General features: G+C 39.8%; 1 protein-coding gene across 4 annotated transcripts in view; it reads right to left on the bottom strand.

The window, feature by feature from the left end:
* CEP152 (centrosomal protein 152) overlaps positions 1-27,442 on the bottom strand; it is a 48,429-nt gene that overhangs the window by 7,499 nt on the left and 13,488 nt on the right. For 2 of the 4 annotated variants that reach the window (XM_044979896.1, XM_044979895.1), the window contains 16 exons: positions 26,939-27,079; positions 24,416-24,555; positions 20,582-20,782; positions 19,037-19,184; positions 17,229-17,320; positions 16,096-16,259; positions 14,523-14,730; positions 13,506-13,634; positions 13,253-13,383; positions 12,948-13,076; positions 12,651-12,786; positions 9,703-9,894; positions 8,711-8,998; positions 7,834-7,965; positions 6,545-7,195; positions 2,512-2,686 (listed from right to left, as the gene is read on the bottom strand). In XM_044979896.1, the coding sequence (XP_044835831.1) occupies positions 2,512-2,686; positions 6,545-7,195; positions 7,834-7,965; positions 8,711-8,998; positions 9,703-9,894; positions 12,651-12,786; positions 12,948-13,076; positions 13,253-13,383; positions 13,506-13,634; positions 14,523-14,730; positions 16,096-16,259; positions 17,229-17,320; positions 19,037-19,184; positions 20,582-20,782; positions 24,416-24,555; positions 26,939-27,079 (3,057 nt within the window). The remainder of the gene's footprint in view (positions 1-2,511; positions 2,687-6,544; positions 7,196-7,833; positions 7,966-8,710; positions 8,999-9,702; positions 9,895-12,650; positions 12,787-12,947; positions 13,077-13,252; positions 13,384-13,505; positions 13,635-14,522; positions 14,731-16,095; positions 16,260-17,228; positions 17,321-19,036; positions 19,185-20,581; positions 20,783-24,415; positions 24,556-26,938; positions 27,080-27,442) is intronic. The other 2 variants (XM_044979898.1, XM_044979897.1) reach the window with 1 other exon arrangement.

Raw genomic sequence — 27,442 nt, 5'->3', positions numbered from 1 at the left:
TTTGCTCATATCCTGAAGACTGACTTTTTAAAACCAGAAAGCATACAACATTTTATTAAAAACAAACAAAAATAAATTATGTCACTGGATCAGTAATCTAGCGACCAATTGCCATACACTCACTGCAGAATTTCATAGAATCATAGAAGATTAGGGTTGGAAGGGACCTCAGGAGATCATCTAGTCCAACCCCCTGCTCAAAGCAGGACCAATCCCCAGACAGATTTTTACCCCAGTTCCCTAAATGGCCCCCTCAAGGATTGAACTCACAACCCGGGGTTTAGCAGGCCAATGCTCAAACCACTGAGCTATCCCTCCCGTTTCTGTTCTAATGAAATAGAAGTTTAAATTAAAAGTTTAAATTAAAAATGTCTCAATACTGCATAAAGTGGAAACAAACATATTAAGTGTGCTACATCATCCATATATTCACTAATTATTGTAGAGTGTTTGTCCTTTGATTTCATAAGTCATCAAGGGCTAGATTCACAAAAGGACTTCGGTGACTAATGTGGCAGTAGTCACGTAAATACCAGAATCAGGCTCCCCTGGGATTCACAAACCTCACACATGGCTTCCACCAAACCCCGTAGGCACCTAAACTCATTCAGCCTTTAAATTTTTGCAGTAAAACTTCTCTAAGTGCCTATATTTCTGTGTCTGAGCATACGCACTGCAGCTCCACACCAGGCATCCAGATGCCTAAGCCCCAGTGTGAGCCACGAACTAGGGGAAGGTAGGCTTTCATTCGCCTAACTCGCCTGTGGGGCCTGAGACAGTAGGAATGTTCAGACTTTGCCTACTGGATTAGGCCCCCATTGGTGAGTTTAAACAAAACAGCTGGGGAGGAGGAGAACGTCCCTTGTTACCCTAGCCACTGGGCTGAAAGGTCTCACCTGGGATTGGATGGTGCCCTGGTTCAAGTCCCACCTCCACTTGGGAGAAGGAAAAGGTTTTTGAACAGGGATCTGCCACCTCTCCGGTGAGTGCCCTAACCATTAGGTTATGAGATATTCTGATGTGGGGCTCTCTCAGTCTCTCCTATTAAAGCTGTTCCATTGTAGATAAATAATTTTTAAAAAGTCAGTGGAACAGAGGGACTGGATCCTGGGTGAAAGCTGCACCACCAGGCCACAGAGTCACTCTCTCGTGCTTGCTGTCTCTCTCTGGCCCAATAACTCATTATTTATCCAAACTGGGACCACTTCAACAGAAGAGACTGAGGGAGTCTGTAGTCTATGTTAAATAGAAATTAGGTTTTAGCCTAAGCATAGAGGAGACTGGGAAATTGAGGTTGCTAGTGTGGGAAAGTTAGAGATAAGTTGTAGACAATAAGATGGGAAAATTACTATTAGCAAAGACGTGACCCAAGATTATGATGTGGTTATGTTTTGGTTAACTGGTTTTAGCAAGGTTTTTAATAAAATGTTTTAAAAAAATTGTGAATGTTTTATTAAAATGCTATCTATATTGATAGTATGGGAAGGAATTGCCATAGATGTTAATTTAAATAATGTGTAATGTAAAGACTCAATCAGGAGGTGTGGAAACAAGACTATAGTAATGGTTAGGCTAAATGTTAACTAGTAGTATAACAGATTATAAAAGGAGTAGTTTTGTTAAAATTGAGGAGAGCTCCAATTAACATTAAAAGAGTACCATCAGCACCAAACTAACCATTTTTCTTTTAAATAAAATTTGATTTGACCAAAGTATCACCTAGAGGTCCTCTACTAAATTAATTTTCTATAACCGACCTAGAGACTCAAACCTGAAAACTAAGTTGGGTTTTATTGTATCCTTATATTATATTATATTAATTGGAAACATTTCAACATAAAGGCTACAATAGGTAACAAGCCCCAATCAGAACATCCCATAACTCAGCAGTTAGGGCACCCACCCGAGAGGTTCAAATCCCGTCTTCCCCTCAGGTGGAGGGAAGACTTGAACCAGGGCCTCCCAAATCCCAGGTGAGTATCCTAAGCACTGGGCTAAACCTTATCAGTGAGCTACTCCTACTCTTCCCATCCCCTGCCCCCAGTTTCTTGCTAAAATGTCATAGGAGCCTAACACCAAGGGTTTGTTTGCAGCAGAGACTCCCAAGCAGAGGGAGGCACCTCCCTGCAGCCTGGACTTAGCCAGCTATCCCAAGAGAGGTGCTGGGCATAGCACACATCCCGTCAGCTTGGCATCTCCCTTTGGCTAGTTTAGGCAAGGAGCTATCTGCCATGCTGGCTTTTGTGAATCCCATGCTGAGGTGCCTACCTCTCCCCATTCATTGTATAATGAGCCTAGCCACCTCACTCAGGTTTTGTAGATCCCAGTAATTTTCTAGCAGCCTAAAAGTTAGGCATGGTGACACTCAGCATTGTGATGCCTATGTTCCTTTGTGAGTCTAGCTACAGTGACAAGTGTTATTACAGAAGACTGATATTAGCTAAAAAACACATATTATATGCTGCACAATGAAATGTACAAGATTTAACTGAAAAGCAAAATCAAGAGTACCATTATCCATTTCAGTGTCTTGCAAAGGTGGCTGCCTTCTTAGTATTCTTTGTATTTCTACTTGGAGTCCAACATCATACATAGGTGGTCTTGCCTTGTCCCCAGTTTCTCCTTCACCGTTTTGCATGCAAGAGTGCTCTGTTTCTTTTAAACTGAAGACTAGTTCTTCATGTTTCTGTAATTGAAACCAGATATCAGGAATACTCAGTAAGTAGTACAAAACAATGTTCATGGATACTTAGAAATAGCCACACCCAGAAACAGTCTGGGAAGCAAACACAAATTGATCATCCCACAATGCCTCCATTAGCTTTTGAACAATTTTATTCTAGAGACCTATCAAGATGGGAAAACCTTTATTGTAGTTCTAAAACTGCGCATTCAAGGTGGAAGGAGAAAGGTTACCCTACCGCCAGTTTACCAGTGTTCTCTTATTCATAGCTGCAGCTTTATTAGTACTTTGTCGTCCTGATGGTATTTTTGGTAAGCTTCAATTAGTTTCTGAATAAGGCAGAAATGAGCATAGCCTAAAACAAGCTGAAACTATTCAAGGATGTGTCCAGTGGAAAGGAATTAGATCCTATTTATAAAGTTCCTGCTTGACTAGGGATAGTGGAAGGGCAGAAAAAGAATTTCACTTTTTTATTTGTAGTTGTGGCAAATGTAATAGAAGAAATTGCTTTTAAGGAATCCCAAGGAACTCATTGGATAGTTAAGTGGTTCAAATAATCAGTAGTTTAGAAGTTTAAGTGAATATTAATAATGTTGATCATTTGCCAAGGGCTTTCACCAAGGCTTTTGCCTCTCAAGGCTTGTCTACATGGCCCTGCAGTGCGGACTACAGGGATGTCAACTGCAGCATCCACTAAACTGTTGCACTGTAACTGCCCCCTGCAGACCCAGCTAGCCTGAACTAAAAGATACCTAGTGCATGTTAACATAGTCCTGTTTGAAATGGGACTCATTGTTTAGACCAGATGTACCAGGCATAAGTAAAAGCTCCTGGTTCTATACATTATTAGTGAGAATATTTTATGGCTACAACAGAAAAAAATTAAATTTACAATTATTCATTTGATTGAGATTGGGGTGAGCTTTAAGCAGAAATCAGTTGCCCCACCACATACTGGTAGCAGCCTTATGACAAGTAGTTCCTTACTCACATTCCCTTTCTTGAAGGGATAACATAAATGGCAAGATGCTATGTGTTTTTGCCATGTTCTTAGATGATTCCCCAACTGATGAATGACAGATTCTACATAATATTGGGTGGTTATGGAAGTTCCATTAGTCTGCTCCCCATAATCAAAAGTGACAGCTATGATGGGCAACGCAGGAGAGGCATTTTCCAAATAAAGAACAGAAAAACAAATAAAAAGAAAGACTGATAGAGTATTGAGAGTTCTACTTCTGGCCTTGTTTGAGCCTTGTAAATTCTGCCCCTGTCTTTTTAGAGGACAGGGTAAGAGGATATTCAGGGTGGAGACAGGCAAGACAAGAATTTTTACTATCCTGGTAAAGTCGAACAAAGCTATTTTAAATCTGTGACAATACATTTTCAAAAAATTGTCAAGCCTGTAATAGGTTCCTTGTATGACTGATTTAAAATTGCCTTCTCTAATTTTTAAATATCAGAGAAGCAGAAATGGGAGATCTATATACTGTCTGAAGGTCTCAACAAAGCTAACAGAAGTAGAAGTGTTACACAGGTGTCATTACTACAAACAAGCTTAGAGGACTCGTCCCCACGGCACACCCAATACAGATCAGAAAAGTAGAAGAATTACTGGCTTCTGACTAATCAGCCTGGTTTGTCCATTTGGCAATAGTCATATTGGGTATGTAAGACTGCATTCCAGGATAAATTTATTGATGAAACAGTGCAATCAGCACAAACATGACACCAGGACCCTTAACAACGGTGAGATGTTCAAATTAACAGTGCAGAATACATCCATTGTCAAATGGATGGAATTCGGTAACCTCAAAATGGCAACCTGGTTTTGTGGAAGAATTAGGCATTGTATCCAACACTGCTCATAGTAGTTTTACACCAGTATAATTCCACTGACTTCAGTGGAATTACTCCAGGTTTACAATGATGAGAGACCAGAATCAGGACCAGAAGCTGTTGTCTGTGTGAATGCAGTGTTATCTGGCCATTCAATCTTCTAGTTGAGAGCCCAATCCAGCTGCAGTTATTTACTGTTTATTTTATTTGTATTATGTTGCAATCCTCATACTTCAGGCTGCGAGTCTGTCATGGAGATCTCAGAAGTCAGATTCCGTGACTTTCCAGGATCTCCGTGACTTCTGAGGGCCCGCCCAGCACCCCTAACAGTCCCCGGCCGCTCCCTGCCCCAGAGCACCCAAGATTTAGTCAGGGGTATATAGTACAAGTCATGGACAGGTCATGGGCCGTGAATTTTTGTTTACTGCCTGTGACCAATCCATGACTTTTACTAAAAACACCTGTGACTAAAACGTAGCCTTACTCATACTATATCAGAAGTGGGCAAACTTTTTGGCTTGAGGGCCACATTGGGTTTAGTAAATTGTATGGAGGGCCAGTTAGAGGAGGGGGTCGAGTTCCGGTCCCCAGCTCCTATCACACACACACCCCCAGGACCCCTGCTCCATCCACACACTCCCACTCCCTGTCCCCTGACCACCCTCGGACCCCCACTGCCCCATCCAACACCTCCTCTTATTCCTGACGGCCCCATCCAACTGCCCCTTCTCCCTGTCTCTTTACTGGCCCTGGAACCCCTGCCCCTGAATGCCCCCTGCCATCCCATCCAACCCCCCCTCCTTCCTGACTGCCCCCCGGGACCCCTGCCCCCATTTAACCCCCTGTTCCTCCCCCGAATGCCCTGACCACCACCCCGAACTTTCCTGCCCTCTATCCAACCCCCCCCCCCCCGCTCCGTACCACCTTACCGCACTGCCTGGAGCACTGGTGGCTGCCAGCGCTACAGCTGCGCCGCCCAGCTCGAGCTGGACCGTGCCGCCGCCACCACGCAGCACGGAGACCAGGTCAGGCCGGGCTCTGCAGCTGCGCTGCCCCAGGAGCACACAGCCCTGCCGCCCACAGCATTGCACCAGCAACGGAGCGAGTGAGCTGAGGCTGCAGGGGAGGGGCCAGGGCTAACCTCCTGGGCCAGGAATGGTCACAGGATGTGGCCCGCGAGCTGTAGTTTGCCCACCTCTGTACTATATGTTAGAACTGGAGAGCAAGAATAAGTATTTTGCTTTGCGGTTTGAAGTGTTTTGGGTGAAATCAATAGCATGTGCTTCCAATATACCTTTTGTATACAGCTAAGGTAGGTGGCAGCATTCTGGGTTCATTCTTTTAAACTTCTATTCAAAAGATTACACCATGTCTATATCAGCAGTTTATAAGATATAATGCATAAGAGTTTAACAGCTTGTAAAATATGCAAACTGTTGTTAAAGGGGATATTTGATCCTGTAGAACACAGGATCAATTTCTTTGACTTTGGAAGACAATTTTTGAAACTCCTCCAGATAAACATTCTAAACCAACTTAAAATCTATTAATGCATTTCTTGAGTTAAGGTCAGAAGACCAGTCTGACCTCCTGGATAACACAGGCTATTGAATTTCACCCAATTACCCTTATATTGAGCTAAATAACTTCTGTTTGACTAAAGTATATCTTCTAGACGGGCGTCCAGTCTTGATAGCAAGGGAGTGTGTTCCAATAGCTTATCACACTCTCTGTTAAAAATGTGTGCTTATTTCTAATTGAATGTGTCTGGCTTAAATATTTAAAATGTCACCAAAGCTATACCTGTAGTCCTCTTTTTTCACTTGTTTATTTAAGAGGGAATCTTCCATCTCTTTTCTAAAGATTTAGTAATAGATTAGTAAGAAACTCAATTGTTTTACTTTTTTGAAACAAAATATCATATATAATTTCTTGGGGGATGGGCAAAGTTCTATGACAGTTGTCAGAGAAGTCCGTTCTCATGGTTGGCAACGTTATATTTTTAATTTATAGAACTGTTACCTCTCTCCATTCTTGCCTGGCATTTTCTAGAATTGTGTGCACTGTGCCGTTAAACGCCTTCTGTAGGGAAGCCTTTAGCTTTTCCTTGTATTGGTGGTTCAACTGAAGGGCACTATTGGAACATGTATCCTGCCAAGTATGCTCATTATTTCTGTTCTTGACTAGTTCTTCATGGATTTCTCCTAAGAGGAACTCAAGTTCAATTAGAATCTTCTCCTCATATTGGTGAATTTCCTCTTGGAGTCTTTTTGTTTCCTGAGCTGCCCATTCTCGTTGCTTTTGGTCCAGACACATCTTAAGTTCTGCCTCTTTCTGAATCAGCAATTCATTTTTCTGCTTCACAAGATCTTCCTTAGCTGTTACAAGCACCTCATTTATTTTATTTCTATGGTCATCTAAGAATGAACGGTAGTCTCGCTCATTTTGTTCCTGTAGCCGGAGGATTTCTTCCTGCTTTTCTTTGTTCCACTGAGCACGAGCCTGAGCTAGCTCTGCTTTAACAGTTGCAGGGATTTCTTCTTTCTTTAGCTCTAGTTCCTTTCTAAGGGAAATGATCTTCTCTTCAAGCTCTCTGGTTCTGGCTCCAGATTTCTCTGTGTTCTCAAGTTGTTTCTTCCATTTCTCTTCAGCTGCTGAAAGAACTAGCGATAGCTAAAGAATGCAAAATATATTTTAAAAAAGTCTGTCAGCAAACCCTTAAGGATTTTCATGTTAGGTATGTTTGGCTATAACCATATAAACTTTAACAAACAGATGAACACTGTTTGAAAGCGTTGATGCACACATTGTACTGTATTGCTCAGTAAGTATATATACAGTATCCCTCCTACTTAATCAATGTGATATCCAGCTTTACTATATATTAAACATCTTGCAGAAGTCTAAGGAAAACAAGAAAACTCTCCAATTAAGATGAAACATTAATGGAGTTGTTTCAGAAAGAACAATTACAGGTGTTTCTCCACTGCAGTCAGAAGAGTTTTGTAAGTCAGTCTAGATATCCTATTATGGATTTCAGTAACAAATGATTTGGCTCCGGCTTCCATAAATTGGTTTCATCATTCTAATTCTGCTTATTTCCACTAACAGAGAAATCTACCCACAATTTTAAACAGAGTAATTTACTTCCCTAAGACCTCAGTTTAGCACAGCACTTAAGCATAGGCTTTGTTGAATCAGGGCTCAATTTTTTTTGCTGGAAAATTGAATTAAGCTTTTTTTCAAAATTTTATAATAAATAAAATAAGCTAGTGAACTACCAAAGCATCCTAACAAATATTCTCTGCTACCTGTTTTGCTGCACTGATTTCATATTCTCTCTCCCATTTCTCTCGCTCTGCCTTTAGATTTGCTTTGTACTCTTCAAGTTCTGTTAATTCTTTCAGCCACCTGGCATGAGCTTTGGTCAAAGCTGTTTCTACCTTCAAAAGAGGAATAGAGAAAGAAGAGGTCATTTTAACTATTAGAATTAAAACATGGTTTCATTTTTTAACACTGTGAAGTTGTACATTAAACACAAGACCAACTGAATTTCCGTTTGAATTGACAATGTTTACAGAGAGTAGAGTACCAGGGTTACTGGATCTTTTTGTTTTTAAACAGTAAATTCCACTGCATTAGAGCTTGAGGTACCTTTACCAAAAAAAGAGGAATTAAGAAGCATTCATTGTATTTTAAACTAATTAACCAAAAAAACCCTACATCAAGTGGTTTTGCTCAAAAGTTCAGGAACATATGTACTGACTCATTGTATTGAGTTATGTTAGAGTTTATAAAACATGTTAAAGTTAGGCCAGTGGTTCTCTAGCTATGCTATTAGATCTTTCATAACATTTTCAAAGTCCCAATACAAATCTGTTAATTTCTATAACAACATCAGGCAGAAAAAAAAACAGAAGACTAATATTTTTAGAATTTTTGAGGCTATCAAATAGAGGAAGTCAAAGTACTCAGGTACGGTACGATTAAACCTGCTTTGTAATAATTTCCTCTGCTTAAAACATATATTTAGGGTCAGCTTCTCTACTGCTTTGCACCTTATGTTGTCATTTTACTGAGAGCAAGTAACAAGCAAGCATAAAACATCACCATTCTGATTTGGTAGCACCCACTTTGCATACATTTGAACGCTGTGAAACAATTAACAGGGTGAAACGTATCTACTACCTGACTGGCAATATTTTCATGATGTTTCCTCTCCAGTTCTGTTTCAAGTTCTTTCAAGGCCTCTCTAACAGCCTTCTCCTTTTCTTTCAGTGCCTCCTCCAGTTGCGATTTTTGCTCCTCAACCATCCTTGCAATCTCCTTACTTGATGTTTCATCTGTTATGGCTACTTGGTCAGTTTGGCTGCCGCAGTCTTGGAGTTCAACTAAAGCTTTCTTAGTTTCCTCTAGAGTTCGATCCAGTCTGCTTTGCCACACTCTTTCTATTTCCTGGATAGCTTGTTCTTTGATCTATATAAGAGAGTATTGTTTTAGAAGAAAAAATATTGCTGAAATACCTAAAAACTAGAATTATTACTGGTCAAATATGTAGTCTCAGTTGACGTATACACCCTTCCCTGCGAAAAGAGAGTGACACCCATGCTCAGAGGACATAAGAAAGTTGTTTCTGTAGAGACAAGACGACCTCCATTTCTGAAGGGTTAGTGGAATGTAAGCTTCTTTAGATACTTTTTACCAGGTCCCATTAGAGTGCTCAAGTTAAATGTAACAAATCAATACCTAGGAGCATGTGGTTAGTAACAAAGGCAGAGTACTTTTGTGTTCCCGTGCCATAGTTTTAGAGAAGGCGATAGAAGATGTGCAAATAAGTTTGCATAGCTACTAAAGCAAATGGCAAGTAGAAATGCTGACTCACCCATTCCAGAATTCAAGTGAAATATTTAGATGTGCTTATGGGTGCAGTTATTGTGAATTTTATATGTTAATTTTAAATTAAAGCCTGATCAAGATATACTGAGCATCCACAACTCCCATTGATTTCACCAATTCAGTACTTCTCAGGATTAGGCTAAAAGGGACAGATCCTCAACTGGTTTAAGTTGCTGTGGTTCCACTGACTTTAAATTGAGCTATGACAGCTGAGGATCTGCCCCTAAGTGTCCATTAATAGAAATTTATGGACTTCTTTGTGTCTATTAGTACAAGCCCCACACCTCTTTCTGTTCCTTCTCCCACTGGACTTTGGCTAATGCCACTTCATTTTCCACTTTCTGCTTAATACTGACTTCTTTTTCTTTCAGCCATTGGCTTTTTGCTGTTATAATAGAATTCCTGTGCTTTTCTTGTAGTTCAGTCTTCAGATGGTTAAGAGAGTCTTCTTTTTCTTCCAAGAACTGTTTCTTGAACTAGGCAAAATTCAAGCATACAACTGAACAAACTTTAGCCAACAATAACATGCACCAGAAATAAGAGATTGGAATGTGGAAAGAGACCTAATTAAAACTATAAAGTCTGTGCACTTTATCATTGACCTCTTGATGATGGATTTTCTTCTTGATTAATATTTTAAGATAAAGTGTGATTATCATCATAAGTGACTATTGTAAAAGTGACTTTTGAGTCAACATATCTGCTCCCAGTGTGTTTTGAGTTGCATCCATCCATTTATGCTGCTTTGCTAAAGAAGACAGTTTACACACCAATAGCCCCTTCAGAGTTAATACACCTATAGAAAAACAAATCAGATTGTATTCTACCTCATGAATAAAAAAAACTGAGTAGCTTTAATTCACTGTCATTATAGATGAGAAAGAGAAAACACTTTTCAGATTCCAGATGGAGCTTGCCGTGTACGCAGTTAGAAAAATAAATCTAGCCTGTATGCTGAACAAGTTTGACATAGGGGACTCTGTACAAATTGATTCTTTCAGGTCATAACAATGCTAAATAGGATTAATGTATGCAAATGAGCAGGTAGTGGGAGGAGCTACATTTGATGTCACAATTCTAACCATCCACTACGTTTTTCATAGGACAGCTAGGAGGAGGAAGAGAGAAAGCTACACTGATCATGCACCTTTTCATGTGTGCTATCAGCTAGTGAACACAGCATTTTCTGATAGCTACATTCGTTAAATTTCAGATATAGCTGCACATCTACAAGACAAACCACTACCATAATGCACAGTAAAACAGTTTAAACAAAACAAAAAGAAGCCCAACACAAATTACTTTCCTCTTCATGTGCACCTCAAACACAAAGGAACTAAATTCATATTGCTGAAAAACCTCAGGTCAAGAGAAGTGAATTTCCATTAGCTATATTAAGCTATATAATTGCTTAAATAAATGTATATAGTTATAGTGTACCCTCCTATGTAGCAAAAATATGTACACTCGATTTGGTAAGGACTCTATTTAGCTGTAAATCAACATGTTTTAAGGGTTATAGCAACCAATGAAAATGCAGCTTTCTTTAGCTAATAACTGAAGTACAAATGGAAAAGTTGATGAAAGTCAATGATTTAAATTGAAGCTTTCCACTTGCTGATTTAAATCACCTTGATTTAAATCAGTTCACCCCATGCTGACATACGAGTGCTTCTGTCAGCACAGCTAATGTTATTCAAGGAGGTGGTGTAGATATGCCAGCAGAACTCCTTCTGTTGGTTTACAGTGCTTCTCCACTATGAAGCTATGCTGGCATAGCTATACCATAAAGCAGGGGTCTCAAACACGCAGCCCGCGGGGCTATTTCCAGGGGTGGGCAAACTACAGCCACAGGATTGCCCCCTTCGAGCCCCACGCCGCTCCCTGAAGCGGCTGGCATCATGTCCCTGCGGCGGCGGGGCGGGCGGGGGGGAGAAGCAGAGGGCTCCGTCTGTGTGTTGTCCTGGCTTCTAGGCACCGCCCCCTCTCCTCCCCCCACCCCGCAGCTCCCATTGGCCGGGAACAGGGAACCGTGGCCAATGAGAGCTTTAGGGAGGTACCTGGAGGCGCAGCAAGCAGCGTGAGGAGCCCTGTGTCCCCCACCTCTCCCAGGGGCCACAGGCACATGGTTCCAGCTACTTCCCGGAGCGGACAGGGCCAGGGCTGGCAGCCTGCCCTGGCCCCAGTGTACGCTGCTGCCACCCTGGAGCCCAAAGCCTTCCTGCACCCCGCCCCCCAACTCCGTGCCCTGAGCCCCCTGCTGCACCCCACGCCCTGAGTCCCCTGCTGCACCGTGAGCCCCTTGCCTGCACCCCAATTCCCTGCCCTGAGCCCCTGTCACACCCCTCATGCACCCTCTGGGGGCAGGGAGGGGGCAGAGTTGGGGTGGGAAGAGGCAGGGCCTCATGGAAGGGGTGGAGTGGGGGCAGAGCCAGGGGCAGCAAGGGGGTGTGTGTCAGTGATGTGGCCCTCGGGCCAATGAACTAGCCCTCATGGTCATTTGAGTTTGAGACCCCTGCTGTAAAGGCTCTGTAGTGCAGACAAGCCTTGAGTATAAGCCTACATGAGGATGTCTGCCCTAAGTGTGCAGCCAGCTTCAGAACAATGACCCAAAAGCGTGAACTCCCCTGTAGCCTTTTAATCTTGCTGAAACGTCAACTTTAAAGTCTAACAATGGCAATTCAGTGTCAGCATTAACTATTTAACTGCTGATCCTTTTAGCAGATGGAATGGGAAAGGGGTATAAGCGAATCCCACAGCACGGTTGGACTTGGAAACTGTTGCAGGGAGAAAAATGCAGAACAGAACATAGATGCAAAGAAAGATGAGGGAGATAAACAGAAAGGAGGATATGAAGGAAAAGGAAATAAAGGCCAGAAATAGCAGAGGTCCTAAACAGGAACAACTTTTCCATGGAACAATTTTAAATGTGATAATAAGGTATGAGTAAACAAATAAGGATAACCAAAGTTTAGGTACCATATAAAGGCTATATTCTATCATTTCTCTCGGACACAACTTCCCATTGACAGCAGATATTCTGCTATAGCTCAAATGTGTACATAGATTTATACCCTGTCCCATGAACAAAAACCAGAAGTGGAACTCAGCCCCTTCACCCCCGATGGAATGCATCAGCCAAAAGGAAAAGTAATGAAATTCAATAGCTTTCCCATACTTTTAGTTTAGATACAAAGCATTCTCCAATGTTAATTGATATTTTCTCTTGTACCTTCTCTTCCTTTGACTGCTGCTCTTGTTCAAGTTTGTTCCTCAAAGTGGTTTCCAGTGTGTCTTTCTCTCCACAGACTGCTATGTAACATTCCTTCACTGCAATCATCTCCTTGTTCAACTCATCCATGTCAGCCCTTACATAAGTCATTTTAAATTGTTATTCTTTAAATTCACAAACACGATCACAAACTGTTCAAAATTTATAAAGGAAATTGTTTCAAGTGTGACTGAAAAGGGCCACTTCATGGTAGACCCTCAGTCTAATTAAGGATGTCAAAATTGATAGAAGTCTTACTTTAACTGTGAGATGGTCTCTTCGTAAGCCTGAATGAGTTGTTCTTTTTCTGCAGCATGCCTCTCCATGAGGTGTTCCCGAAGCTGGGCTTTTGTATCTTCGTGGTGTTGCTGATAGGTTCTTTCACACCTAGGATGGAGAAAAAAGTTAAAGCTTCATTCAACTGTTTATGTACAAGTGCAGCTGAATTTATTTTTTTGGTAATAAACATGAGGTCTAATGCCACCATCTCTGTACAAAGGTGGTACAAGAGGACCTACACAGGCCATACGGTTAAAGTTGGAGATGCGTTTAACAAAAGTTACCTGTCAACGGCTTCTTGTTTATCCCGATCGAAGTCCTGAATCATGTGTCTCATTTGACTACACAGATCTTGGTTTGCAATTTTCAGTTTTTCCTGACTTGCTTTAAGCTCTCGAATACACGAACTATAGTTCTATACAAATGAAAGTCAAAATCATGAAAAGAAAATTTTAAAGAATGCATTCTCATCTACATTTTGGACAATTTGGCTGGGTCTTTAACCTTTTTCCCTTAGGGCAAATATGATAAACTCACCTCAGCTTCTTGTTGTAAATCCTGATTCACTTTTGTAAGTCTCAGAAGCTCTTTTTGAAGATAATTATCAGAAGCAGATGGAGTGGACCACAAGGTTTCAGTCAGATTTTCTACACTACTTATTTTGGGCTATCAAGAAAACATAAAACTAAGTTGGAACAACTCTTCAGACATACATGTAGACATACTTGCTTTAGAAGTTAATGTGTTAATTTTTTTTTTATATCAAGGAAAAAAAATGGGCAGTAAAAGGCAATGGCTTTGATTTTAAGTATTCAGCCCATATGACAATCTTTATGATTTTTTGTAAGATCTTCTGTGTTCATTCAAGAAGTATACGGTCAATGCCCTGTACCAACTACCATCTAATTGAGACATCAGGCCTTTGCAGGGTATACGTTCATTCCCCACCATTCAGGCCACAGTTTGCACATGTAATATGTTGGGTAGTAAATGGCTTTCTTCATATTACAGCAAGTTTGTCTGATTTATAAAAGCCATTTTACAGATTAACATTCAATATGGGGAAAAAGGTAATATGGGAGAAATGCTACATTGACCCAAATGATTGCTCTTTCCTTGTACAGTTTGCAGTTTTCAGCTAAAGGCTGTGATTTGCTTTCCTCCAAGGAAACAGAACTCTCAAGAGAAGTTTAAAGTAATCAGTCAATAAAGCTTGCAACCATTTGTAAGCAAGTCCTCATACCAGAAACTCAACTGAAAGGCAGCACAAACTATCCAAGTTCTGGTGGTAGTTTAAAGACATCTGCCAGTTATTTCGAATTTCTCTGATGCTACTTATTCTATTTCTGCATAATAGTAATCCCTTCCTTAAGGTTAAAAACAGCTTCATTTAGTTGTTGTAAATATAGTTCAAAGAAATTACTTGTAACTGCTGTTCTCAAGAGCAAAACGAGAGATCACTTATAGATTTTGCTTGGTTTACTTTAAATCCAGTGAGTTTTTGCCTTGTTCTATTAAGTCGAAATGCTCAGTGGTATATTTAAATGAACAAACCTCATTCTCATTTGCGGTTTTATCTGTTTTCAACAGCTGCTTGAGTTCTTCTGTTGTCCTCTGACAGTCTTTAAGATCATTTTGTAACTGAGAAATCTGATTTCTTTTCATTTTGTTACTGCCCAATAAACGTTCCATTTCAGTTTTCAACTCTAGGATGAGCTCATCTTTAGAAAGTTCTTTATCCAAATCTCTGTTCTGCACAGTACTGTTAGAGAAAATATAGCCAGTCCAATTTTGTTAAAACTTGTAGACATCCAAAAGCTTAGAATAGAACAAGCAGCAACTCTACTTTACTTAACTAAATCTACCAACAATAGAACAGTTAAAAGAAGTGTAAGAAGACAACTCACCATGAGCAAGTACCTCAAGCAATGCTAGAAACTACGTTTGCTTTGTTATTATGTTACCTGGAAAGGACTTCAAATATACATTTAATGCATTATCATTATAAATATCTTTCAGCAACTAGTCTAAGCAACTGATTAGAAAACAAGTAGCTGAGTTTCCAGGATTAAGAAGTCATTTCCTAAAACTGCTTCACCCTTGCACAAATTGAGCTATTGGGAGCTATAACTAGTAATTAGTTGGTTAAAATATTGTTTTAAACAAGTAAATAAGCAGTCCCATTTTGAGTGTCCAAATGCATTTGTACGTATTTCTGTAGGCTGTTCTTGAAGCCCAAGAGTTTCAACAGGTTTTATCCGCAATAATACACTTTGCTCAGTGTACAGATTTATCATCCAAATATTTTCCTGTACTCCTAATATTCATACTACAGAGTCTGCACACTACTTCTGTAGACAAATATCAGAAAGAAAGATCTGCACAAAGTCTGTCGCATCTTACGCGCATTTAACATGCGCAATTTCAGCTTTACGCGGTTGGCAAAAAACAAAAAAAAAAGAGAAAACCAACAATTTTAATACTATACCTGTAGCGCGAGCGATTCTGCCCGCCATTACACTCAATGTAATTTTGACTATATGCGATTTTTGCTTTACGTGCTCACTGCGGAACGTAACCCTAGCGTATGATGTGACAGACCTGTATGGTTCAAACTGAGCAGAAGGTGGGCGCTGTTTCCCACGTTAGAATAATCTGTGGTAATTTATGAAATATGCTGAGGGGACCAAAGTGAAGAAGAATTCCACATAGAATATCAGGGTTGGAAGGGACCTCAGGAGGTCATCTAGTCCAATCCCCTGCTCAGAAGCAGGACCAACCCCCAGCTAATCATCCCAGCCAGGGCTTTGTCAAGCCTGACCTTAGAAACCTCTAAAGAAGGAGATTCCACCACCTCCCTAGGTAACCCATTCCAGTGCTTCACCACTCTCTAAGTGAAAAGTTTTTCCTAATATCCAACCTAAACCTCCCCCAGTGCAACTTGAGACCATTACGTGTTTGTTATAAATACTCTGCTGCTAATTTAGTGAGATTTTTAAAAAATTATTACATATAATAATTTTGTACAGACTGCATCTTCTACTGTAGACTGATCTGATGCATCATTTGTATAACCTGTTTTAGTACTTTTTTTTTTTTTTTGGCTAGAATGATATTCACCCAATACCTGTGAAATCTTGATTTTTTCCAGTTGACTTTTTTAATACCTAAATCCACATAAGAATCAGTCATGTCCGCATGACGTTCTCCACTTGAGTCATTCAGAAACACCCCAAGCTTGGCAGCAGATTCGTACAAAGCAATTTCTTCCTTTAGTTCTGTTAGCTCTTCCTAAAAAAGGCAAAATTGTAGTTTTATAGATAGCAGGTCAACTAAGTCAAAGCAAACCAGGAAATCAAGCCTTTTAGGCTCAACAAGAATTTCCCCAGATAAGTCACTAAAAATAAAACAAATTTCTCAAGTTACTAAACTAATTTCTGTATTTACAGGCCATACACATTTGAACCACCAAGCATTGCTTAAATTCTAGAAACACATGGTTTGTTTTGCTAGTACCAGTTATTACTCAATCACTTATGTGATAACCTCTCTACTATAAGTTACATTAAAAACCAAGTGGGGAATATTTCTTACTCTCACTATATGTCCAGTATATTACAGAGTTCTTAGTATCACAGCTAGCATTCCGGTAAGGAATGGTTTCAGATTCTTATGTCCTTACCTCTTCTTTTTCTTCTCCCAGTTATCATCATGATGGGGATCTCTCTGTATAGGGGGAGTGCAGTTTAGCTGCAGTAGCAGCTAGAGCAGTGAGAAGATTCATAGTTTCAAAGATGGCAGGATTTTACAAGTTAAATATCTGAACTAAAATGAGAACATGGACTTCCAGATATAATTGGTAGAGGCATTCTCCCCCTTCGCTCATGATGGTAATACTTGCTCATGAAAATAACCTTCAGAACCAGATTATACTTCCAATGGTCCCTACTTATCCAATTAAATTAGATATTTCTCCTCCCTCTGGAAACAGGACTTGAATTTTAAATACTTTCCATTCTTCTCCCACCAGCACACTAATTAAACATTACGTAAAGTTTGCCCTGCTGAGACACATGTATCCCTGTGTTTTAATGAGCAAGTCTGGCATGGAACATTCACTGTGACTCCGGAGAGCCATTCTCCTTTCAGTAATGGGAGTAGCAACTGAAACATTCAACTTCCAGGACATGCCCATAAAGTGCTTCAGCCTAGCAGATGCTTACCCTTTATACCCCCTCCCTTTTCATAAAATAAATTAACCTGCAAAGTCTTGTTCATGTCGTTGCTTATCAGCTGTGCAGACTGGGCTTGCTGCAGTTGTAATCGTAACTGATTTGTCTCCTGCACTGAGCCTATAGAGAAAGAGAACCCTTACCGTAAGGAAGATTATTACTGAAAATTCACCATTAAAAGTAAATATATTGACTATGGCTGTAGCCTTTACTCCATTTACTACGCTCGTGAACTCTGCTATATTAAAATACAAGTTATAAAGATGGAAAAAAGTTTTTTTTTGGCTACTTGGAAAAGAAGGTTATTGCAGTTCTCCAATTTAAACAGCAGCTTGTTCAAGGCTCAGAACCCTTATTTCTTCAGGTTTTTTTTTGTTTGTTTTTTTAACTGGTAGTTTTAAAATAAAAATTAGGAGGAATAAGACATGTCAAATGTTTGCTTTTCTTGTAACTAACCAGGAGCAAAAAGGAAATTGTGTGACTGTGCCAAAAAACAGCAGGAACAAGGCTACCTTGGAAAAGAGGTTGAAAAAATTCAAAAATAAAGACTAATTTTATGAAGTTGCCAATTTCTTTTAAGGGTATTCCACAGTAGTTCATCACTCTTTGGCTGGCCGACTGCATCCCACATAATACTACCTGTTAAAGCAATAAGTAATTATGAATGTATTATAGAGAATTAACAAAAAAAAAATTCCCCTCCATTTGGACTTTTTCTACCATCTCCTCATCAAGAAGGCCTCTTGTACATATGTACATCAGAATTCTCATTTTCAGCAGGTTCTTAAAATGGGATCCACAGGAAAAGGAGAGGCATGTCTCTAATAGTGTATTATTTTACTTAAAAAACCAAACAATTAAATAAATTCTTCATGAGACATGCTGGTCCAAAGATAGAGAACTTCAAGGCTATCTACAAATCACTTACAAGTATGGAAGCAATAGTACAAGGTTCCTTACAATGTCTGGCTAATGCTCCTCAATGTGGCTCTTAAGAAACTGCCTGGAACTGAAAAGTTGGTTTGTTTTTCCTTTAGTTTCAAATCCTTAACTATTCTATGGAGATAGCATTCAATGGTACTCTTTTTGGCAAACTACAACAGGGATACGTTGACACTAGTCCAGTAAGAAATGAACTATGGTTGTTTACACATAAACTGGCATTGTTTTGGGATTTGTTTATGTTGTGTTTGCGTAATTAGTTTAGTTATACCAGTGCAAGTCTGTGGGCAAGCACTCTTATTTTGGTTTAAGAGAGGCTTATTTTGACTTGCTTCAGTCACACATTTTTATTTTTAAATAAACAGTATTAACAAACCCAAAATAAGTCACTCAAACCAAAACCTGCACACAAATTTGCAGAGGTTACATGAAGTCTGTTTGAAAACACATCTAGCTAAACCACTGAAAGTTTGTGTGTAGACAAGGTCTGAAACCACTAGCCACCAATAAAATACTCATGGCTTTGAGTCATTGTTTATCTGGGCCAAGTGACAACACTATTTCATCTCCTAAACCATCCGTGCCCTGAGGCACAGTTTTTAAGAAATTGGACACAGCCATATTGCTGAAATTAGAGATTTATCAACAGTCAACTATGAAGTAGTACAGGGGACAAGTTTTACACATTCATGCTATGTATCTTGCACTAGGAGTTTGCCCTAACATTTCACTTCAAATCTAGAATCATTTAATAAATTTCAAATATATGGTTAACTTATTTCCTCCCAAAAAGTCTAATACATGTTTATCAGTCACGCTGCACTTGTTATGCAATTGCATCCTTATTGGAAGTTGTTTCTGCCAGAGCAGATAAGGTGCATAGACAAGACTAACCTGTTTGCAGTAAGTTTGCACACTGCTTTTGGCTTTCTTCTAGGCTCCTCGTCAGTCGATTGATTATCTCTGTTTTTTCTAGTTTGCTTTCTTCTAGCATTCTTTCGAGTTGCTTCACATGTTCCCTTAGATTACAGCAAAGATCCTTCTAATGAGAGATTTTTCAAGTTACAAATCCATCACTCTCACAGGCAGTAGTCTAAATAATCATCTAGTAAAATTTAAAATACAACTAGATTAAGCATATATCAGAGATATTGAGACAATACTGATAGTGGTTTTCCTTAGTTCATAAACACAGTAGAGAAAGTATGATCGAAATGTTTTTAAGCTACAAAGTCTACCAGAATCTCAAGTTGCAGTGGGGGAGGTCTAGGTTGGATATTAGGAAACACTATTTCACTAGGAGGGTGGTGAAGCACTGGAATGGGTTACCTAGGGAAGTGATGGAATCTCCATCCTGAGAGGTTTTTAAGGCCCGGCTTGACAAAGCCCTGGCTGGGATGATTTAGCACGTGTTGGTCCTGCTTTGAGCAGGGGATTGGACTAGATGACCTCCGAGGTCTCTTCCAACCCTAATATTCTATGATTCTATCATCAGCCTCATATCACATAACCTAAACACTGTCTTCACTGCAAAAAAAGTGTGAGCCTTAACATCAAGAAACCTACTTTGATGTAAATGTTAAGACAAGTAGTTTTTACCTCACCTAGCTACATCAAGGTAAGCCCCAGGCAGGGGTCATAGGGTTGACCTCAACTAGCTACACTGAGGTAAAAACAACAGCACCATGTTTCTGCTAAAAATTGTACATTGAAATAGCTATCTTGATGTTTTTTATTTTTCAGTGAAGACAAAGCCTTAGCGGCAGAATGCTTAGTGGAGGAAAGAATGGTGACACTAATATAGTGCCTTCCAGTTCACAATTAGTTACCAGTTAATCCTCAAACCCCCCAAATGAAGTATGTTTTTCAGTATTATTTTTACAATTTAATTTGGTTTCCCACCTGAAAAAGAGTTTAAGCAAGGGAAACCAGCCAGTTCCTGATTTCCTGGGGCGTGCTCAGACCACACCTCAGTTTAAAAATTATATACCAACTATAAGAGTCAATTCCTTAAAAGTGTAACAATGCAAAGAGTTGATTAAGGTGTGACCCTACCATGTGCTATAACTGAAAGAAATTAGAGAAGTCTTAGGTGTTACTTGTAGCAATAATAGTTACAATCTTTTCATGTAGAAGTATTGGGTGTTTGGTTTTTTTGTTACGTATGTAACTAAATCACACTCAAATGGCTTTGTGGACACACAAGGCAATGTTTATAAACATATCATATATTGTGTTTATTTTAAAATGTTGTGACTTTTGTGTCTACTTCTCTCTGTTCTGTTACCATCTTCTGGAAGGTAGGATTGAGATTTACAGGCCATTTGGAAGAATGGTTCCAGTCTGGTTTCAGAAGGGACTGGATGGGAAAAAAAGAGTACAGCTCTGCAGTTTTCTATGACTTAGGCAAATATTCAGTGTTCTAAATTCCATCCTAACCTGCTCCTGCAGTGCAGAGTTCGTAGCATCAAGTTTCTGTTCTAATGACAATACTTGCTCTTCATACTTCTGCTTCAGGGCTGCAACTATGGTCTCATGCTGTTCTCTGGCTCGCTGAAGAGAGTCAGAACGCCGAAGCTCTAACAGCTGCTGCTGCATGCTCTCCATGGCTAACTCTGCCACTTTGGATTGTTTGAATAGCTGCAAAAACCCACAATATAGAATACCTGAGTTCAATTACAAAAAGCTATGTACATATAAAGGCTTCAAGAGAAGTGACTGCACAGTTAAGAATGTCCAAAGTTAAAAATACATTTTCACAGCGTCATGAATTTCAAGGCCAGAACGGACTACTGTGATAATCTAGTCTAACCTCCTGTGTAACTTCCCCAAAATAGTTCCTAGAGCATACCTTTTAGAAAAATATCCAATTTTGATTTAAAAATTGCCAATGATGGAGACTCCACCAGGACACTTGGTAAACTGTTCCAATTCTCAATTACCCTTATTGTTAAAAACGTATACCTTATTTCCAGTCTGAACTTGTCTAGCTTCAACTTTCAGTCATTGGATCGTGTTATACTTTTCCTCTGTTAGGCTGAAGAGCTTACTATTAAATAATTGTTCCCCATGAAGGTACTTATTAGATGGTCATCAAGTCAACCCTTAACCTTCTCTTTGTTAAACTAAATAGAGTGAACTCCTTGAGTCGATCACTATAAGGCATGTTTTCTAATCCTTTAATCATTCTCGTGGCTTTTCTCTGAACCCTCTCCAATTGATCAACATCCTTCTTGAACTGTGGACACCAGAACTGGACACAATATTCGAGCAGCAGTTGCACCAGTGCCAAACACAGAGGTAAAATTACCTCTCTACTCCTACCTGAGAGTCCCCTGTTATGCATCAAAGGACTGCATTAACTCTTTTGGCTACAGCATCATACTGGTGGTTCATGTTCAGCAGATTATCCACCATGACTCCCAAATCTTTTTTCAGAGTCACTGTTTCCCAGGATAGAATCCCCCATCCTGTAAGTATGGCCTATGTTTATTCTTCCTACATCTATACAGTTACATTTAGCTGTATTAAAATGCATAGTGTTTGCTTGGCCCATCGTAACAAGCAATCCAGATTGCTCTGTTTCAGTGACCTGTCCTCTTCATTATTGGTTAGAATTGGGGGAGAGGTAAATTAAACCAACCTTTAGTGTTGGCAAACAAGTACTCTAACAGAATGGGTGCACTAACGGAACTCCGCATTGTAGAATTCGAAAGAAGCCAGTGCTAACATAATGCCATTTAGTTAATAGGATACAATCAAGGTCCCAGCACATCAGCCTTTGTCAGCAGGACTCGTATGGAGTCCCAGATACTTTAAAGATCCCTAGAGACTTTGCAAGGGGAAGGTAAGTTGCAAACACTGCCTCCTATGGGGGATGTAGGAAGAGCCCCCACAGAGGCGTGTGCACACACACATCTGAGTATGTAATCACAAGAAGTTAAAGTCACTGATTTAATCTTACAACACAAGTCAAATACGATTCTCCTGAGTCAGCTGGGACTGCATCTTCTTCTAAGAGGAGATGATCCCCACTGGAAATCCTATGTGAGCATACACACAAGTGTGCATTATAAACAGCTCTTGCCAACTCCATTTCCAACCAGAAGTGTATGTTTGTTACTAAAAATGCAATATTGTAGGATCCATCCCAAACAGGATGAGTTAGCAGGAACCAACATCAGGTTGGAATGCAAGTTTGTTGTCTTGGGTGTGTTCTAATATCAGTTGTTGGGGTACTCTGGCTGTTAGAAAGATCTCTATTTCTTAAATATTGTTTGCATATTATGCTTATATATATATATATATATATATATCTTTTTGATAAAAAGAGTTTAAAGCAGGTGAGGAATTTTATGAAGAAACTTTAAAATTCTCCTAGGTTGTCCCAAATACATATATTTTGTTATCTGTATATCAGTCAAAGTACACTAGACAAGTGAGACACAACCCTAAACCAAACATTTTATAAAAACTACCACCATTGCTTCTGCAATCCTTACACAAGCATAACTCCCATTGACTTTGTGAAGTCACATTCCAGACTCACAGGGCCTGATTCACAGTTATCCTGCCCTTTGCACCAAGTATGTCAGAACAATAGGGCAGCAATGCCCCTATAAGAGCCCTCCAAAGAAATACCTCCAATGCAGGAGGCCTTCTGTATCCCTACACAAGAGCCCTCAACGAAGGGGGCGTTCTTGATTGTGCTCTGGGAAGAAGGGGACTTTCCGACAGCAGAAAGGGACAAGACCAGGAAAGTCCTGTGCCCTGTTTATTTCCTGGTTGCCACAAGGCTGGGGAAAGATAGGGTACCTCTGAAGGCAGTCCTAACCATATTGTGGGATCAAACGGCCCCAGCAGCCTTAGTATTAGGGGGAGTTGGGGTGCAGGCCACCTTAGCTCCATCCCTTAGCCAGGCTCTGCATGGTACAGTGATGACATATCCATTTAGCCAATAAGTTTTGCTTTGTGTAGGATTTGACCGCTTATGTTTAAGCAAATCTCTCCATCACAAAGGAGTAAATTGGAAGCCAACTTCAAGCTTTCAAGTGACAGGGAAAACTCCTGTCCTTTTAGAAAGCTTGGGCTACATTCCACTTAAGTTGCTTCTACCCACAATCCACCAAAACTGAACTAAAATAAATGACTATGAGCTATGAGTAGATTGTTACACTCTTGTTCTTGGATTGGATAACATGAAATAAGTGGAGGAAAAGGAGACCAGCATCATGATATGTAAGAAAGTTGCTATACTTTCTAAAACCATTCTTTAGTCACTTTTAACATTGAGGAGTTGCGAAATCCTCATGTTCTACATATGTTCTATCAGATAGTAGACATATGCTACACACAAAAAATAAAATAAATCTCATTAGATTATCTGTAAACCTTTTTATGACCCAATCACAGCAACGTTCCTCCCACTTCAATAGCTGTGAGGCACTTAAAGACCATTACAATCTGGTTAATGATATCCAAGTGCGTCACAACCAGTACAAAATTCAGAATTTCCAATGTATTTATCTTTGGGAAAGTAAAAACATCCTGTTTTGAGTCATGGAGACAGAGCAGTAACAGAGAAGGCCTTGTAATGCATCCAGAGTGGTATGCCAGAGGGGGAAAAAAAAAAAACCACAAAAAACAAACAAAGTGCTCAAATGAATCCTTATAAGAGATGCTATTGAAATCTTTTTTTAAAAAGGTTCTGATAAAATCAAAATAGTTTTTTCATTGAGGTCTGACTCCCATCAGCTAATGTGACTCATTTAAGACTAAGAATATTGGTGATCTGAAAACAAGATGTTAAACAATATTCTTTTCATTATAGAAGCTTCATCTTGAACATGCAGCAGTGAAAGAGTAACACACACACAAAAAGGCAGGGTTAGCAGATAGTAGGACTTTTGATATTCAAAGTAAATGACATATCACCAGAAGAACCAAGACATCTGAAAAACTACGGCTTTTATACTTCCAGACTGCAATTTCAAAACTACGGAATAACTAACTATGTAAATTAGCGAGGCCATATTTACCTTTCTTACTAGGGTCGATAAGACTGGGGAAATGTTGCTAATTCCAGTCTGGCTAATAGATTACACATTATAATCCATAATTTTTACACTAGAAGTTCCAACTCAGTCATATACTATTATTGGTCATTAGCATGTCCATAAGAGTATATTAATCTTTGTTAAACTTAAGATTCACTTTTGCATCATAAGTATAACTACAGGAATTTCCCACAGTTACAGATAATAGTTACAGTACCTGCTCCTCGTTGGCAGTAAGAGTTTGAATTTGGGTTTCAAGTGCTTTAATTTGACCTTCAAGATGTACCTCCCGTTCTTTTCCATTTTGATACAGTTTTTGGGATTCCTGGAGGCTGAGGGCCAAGCCATCCTTTTCATCTTACAAGAGAAATAAATATTTAAGCATCCTGGGAGCTATGAGAGGAGTTCTACAACAAGCCTTTCTGGAGGAATTTTCATTTGGCATCTGGGTCTGGGAGTATAACATCTTAGTCGGCCTCCTCCCTCAAGCTAATGGGTTGGAGGAAGCAGAGCAGACTCTCCAGGAGTGCAGCCAGCAACAACCAGACCAGCAGAGGAGCAGGGAGAGGCCCAGTCATGACCCCCTGCAGCCTCAACATCCTAGTATAAAGAAACACCACTCTACTTGTGCAAGCAGCCAGCACCATCACATGTGGCAGGGGACGGGATGGAGGAAACAAAATAGGATCTCCTAGAAGATGAATAACAGGGACTTGCCTAGAAACAACCAAGGATGTCAGCAGACTGGTTACTGTTTGAACTTTGGCCATTATTTTCTGTCTGCTGCTTGCTTTTTTTGCCCAACTTTCTTCCCACCCTTTCCCCCTCCCTACCCACTCCAAACTCCTCTCTTCTTTCCTTCCCCCCGCTTGCTACAACTCCCCCTTTCCTCACTCCTGCCCCCACACAAAGAGATTAAGACAACAAAGTGTGTACCCATCATCACTGAACACTGTCTTGGTTGTGTCTATCTCCTACCCTTTGTCCAATTATTTATTTTTAGACTGTTGGACTCTCTGGGGCAGGGACCACATTGTCCAGTATGCTTCTACAGGGTCTATCAGTGCAGCTCCAGATCCTGATGGAAGCCTTTGGGTAATACTGCATCCATTCTCTCCAGGATGCTCACATTAGGTATCACAGAATCTTGTGGCACCTTATAGACTAACAGATGTTTTTGCAGCATGAGCTTTCGTGGGTGAATACCCACTTCTTCGGATGCAAGTCGGGTATTCACCCACGAAAGCTCATGCTGCAAAAACATCTGTTAATCTATAAGGTGCCACAAGATTCTTTGCTGCTTCTACAGAACCAGACTAACACGGCTACCCCTCTGATATTAGGTATCACCATGAAGTTTATAGCCCTAGAGTGAAATTCTTTAAATATAAAATTGTTTTTAAATGTTTAAAACAAACAAAAAAAAACCCCAAAGAGGTATTGAGTTAGGCCTCAATTTGGGAAAGCACTTAAAGTTAAAAATGGTTCTGAACAAAACACTTTCCTGACTCAATACTTTAATATGATAATAATGGACACAAGTAGTTCAGCGACCATTGCTCACTGCACCCAATTCAACAGACCTCTCTGGAACCAGCGGGTGTACTAACAGATCTAGAGGAAGCACTTGGTTACTATCCAGCTGAAAGTAAAGGTACTACAAAAGCAGCAATTGCGCCGGAAAGAGAGATGACTCTCTTCCTTTCTACACATACTCCTCCTTTTCTCCCCGCTCTACCGTTATTAAAATGACAGGGGCTATTTAAGTAGATCAATAATAAAGCAATATTTTAGAATTGGGATCCAGATTAGTGTAGTGTAATTTATTTAATAATCATAGAGATTAGGCATGGTGGGTAATGTGTGTCAAACAGATGAGAAAGTACAGCAGTATTTTACAAAGATTGAATTTGGCTCTTGTTTACTGAATTTTTCTCTTTTTCTTTAGTTATCCATTTATTAGGTTTCTTGCACTTTCCTCTGAAATAGTTGGTATTGGCCACTGTTGGAGATCACTGCTCCAATCTAATGAGGCCGTTCCCATATTATTTTTAAAAGTACTATAAAGAGTGAAAAAGGTTTCCAGGGGGCTAAGTCTCCGGAGCGTTGCACCTGTTTTCAGTGAGTGCACAGGGTGTTTAAAATACCAGCAAAATAGAATTCTTCAGTTGTTTGACCTGCTGATAGTATTTTTACACCCCCCATTGTGTAAATGACTATAAAAGGTGCAAAGGCCAGGGAGAGAGGGGGATAACCATGCTCAGACTCTGAACCCAAATCAAGTTTGCAAGTACAATCAATGTATGTTGGGGTGTGTTAAACAGAAATTGATGAGCACGTTAAAAGTTAAAGTTAATAAAGACTGGGAGTGGCTGGGTCACTGCAAAAAATAATTTTCCCTCTGTTGATATTCACCCCCTTCTTGTCAACTGTTGGGAATGGGCCACATCCACCCTGATTGAATTGGCCTCATTAGCACTGACCCCCCTACTTGGTAAGGCAACTCCCATCTTTTCATTTATATCTGCCTACTGTATTTTTCACTCCATGCATCCGATGAAGTGGGTTAGAGCCCATGAAAGCTTATGCCCAAATAAATGTGTTAGTCTCTAAACTGCCTTAAGGATGACCCGTCGTTTTTGCTGATACAGCCTAACACAGCTACCCCTCTGAAACATTAAAAGTGGTTAGATCTCAGTAAATTCTAGAAATTAAAGATCCATATAAACTTTTGTTTTACCTTTGACCATTGCAAGCTGATGATTCAGATACCTAATCTGCTGTGCACTCTTTTCCATCTTTTCAGTAAATTCTTCCAGTTGTCTCTCTCTTGCTTTATTAAGAACCTGAAGTTGAAGAATCTGCATATTGTCCGCAGAATCTGTTGAAGTTTAAAATATAACTAACTTTCAAACAAGCTAGCTTTCGATGAGTGCATAACATTCTTACAGTACAATTAGTCTAAAATATATTATCAGGTCTTTGGGGCAGGAACCATCTATCTTCTGAACAGTGCCAAGATCATTGTTGGTGCACAATATATAACTCCAAAACAGAGAATAATTATACAACTTGCTTACTAAATAAAGTGCACCAGCTAACAGTCTCACCCTTAGGTCTGAATTACAAGGTTAGCTAAAACTCCACACAACTATCAGAGCATTAACATTAGCGTATTTACTGTAAATTCAGAGTTCCATTCCTAGTCATCTAGAGACTTTTGACATTTCTCCACTAAGCCTAC

Source organism: Mauremys mutica, chromosome 11, assembly GCF_020497125.1.
Source record: "Mauremys mutica isolate MM-2020 ecotype Southern chromosome 11, ASM2049712v1, whole genome shotgun sequence".
Taxonomy (NCBI): Eukaryota; Metazoa; Chordata; order Testudines; family Geoemydidae; genus Mauremys; species Mauremys mutica.
The sequence above is the reverse complement of the archived record's forward strand: the minus strand, read 5'-3'. Positions and strand labels throughout refer to the sequence as shown.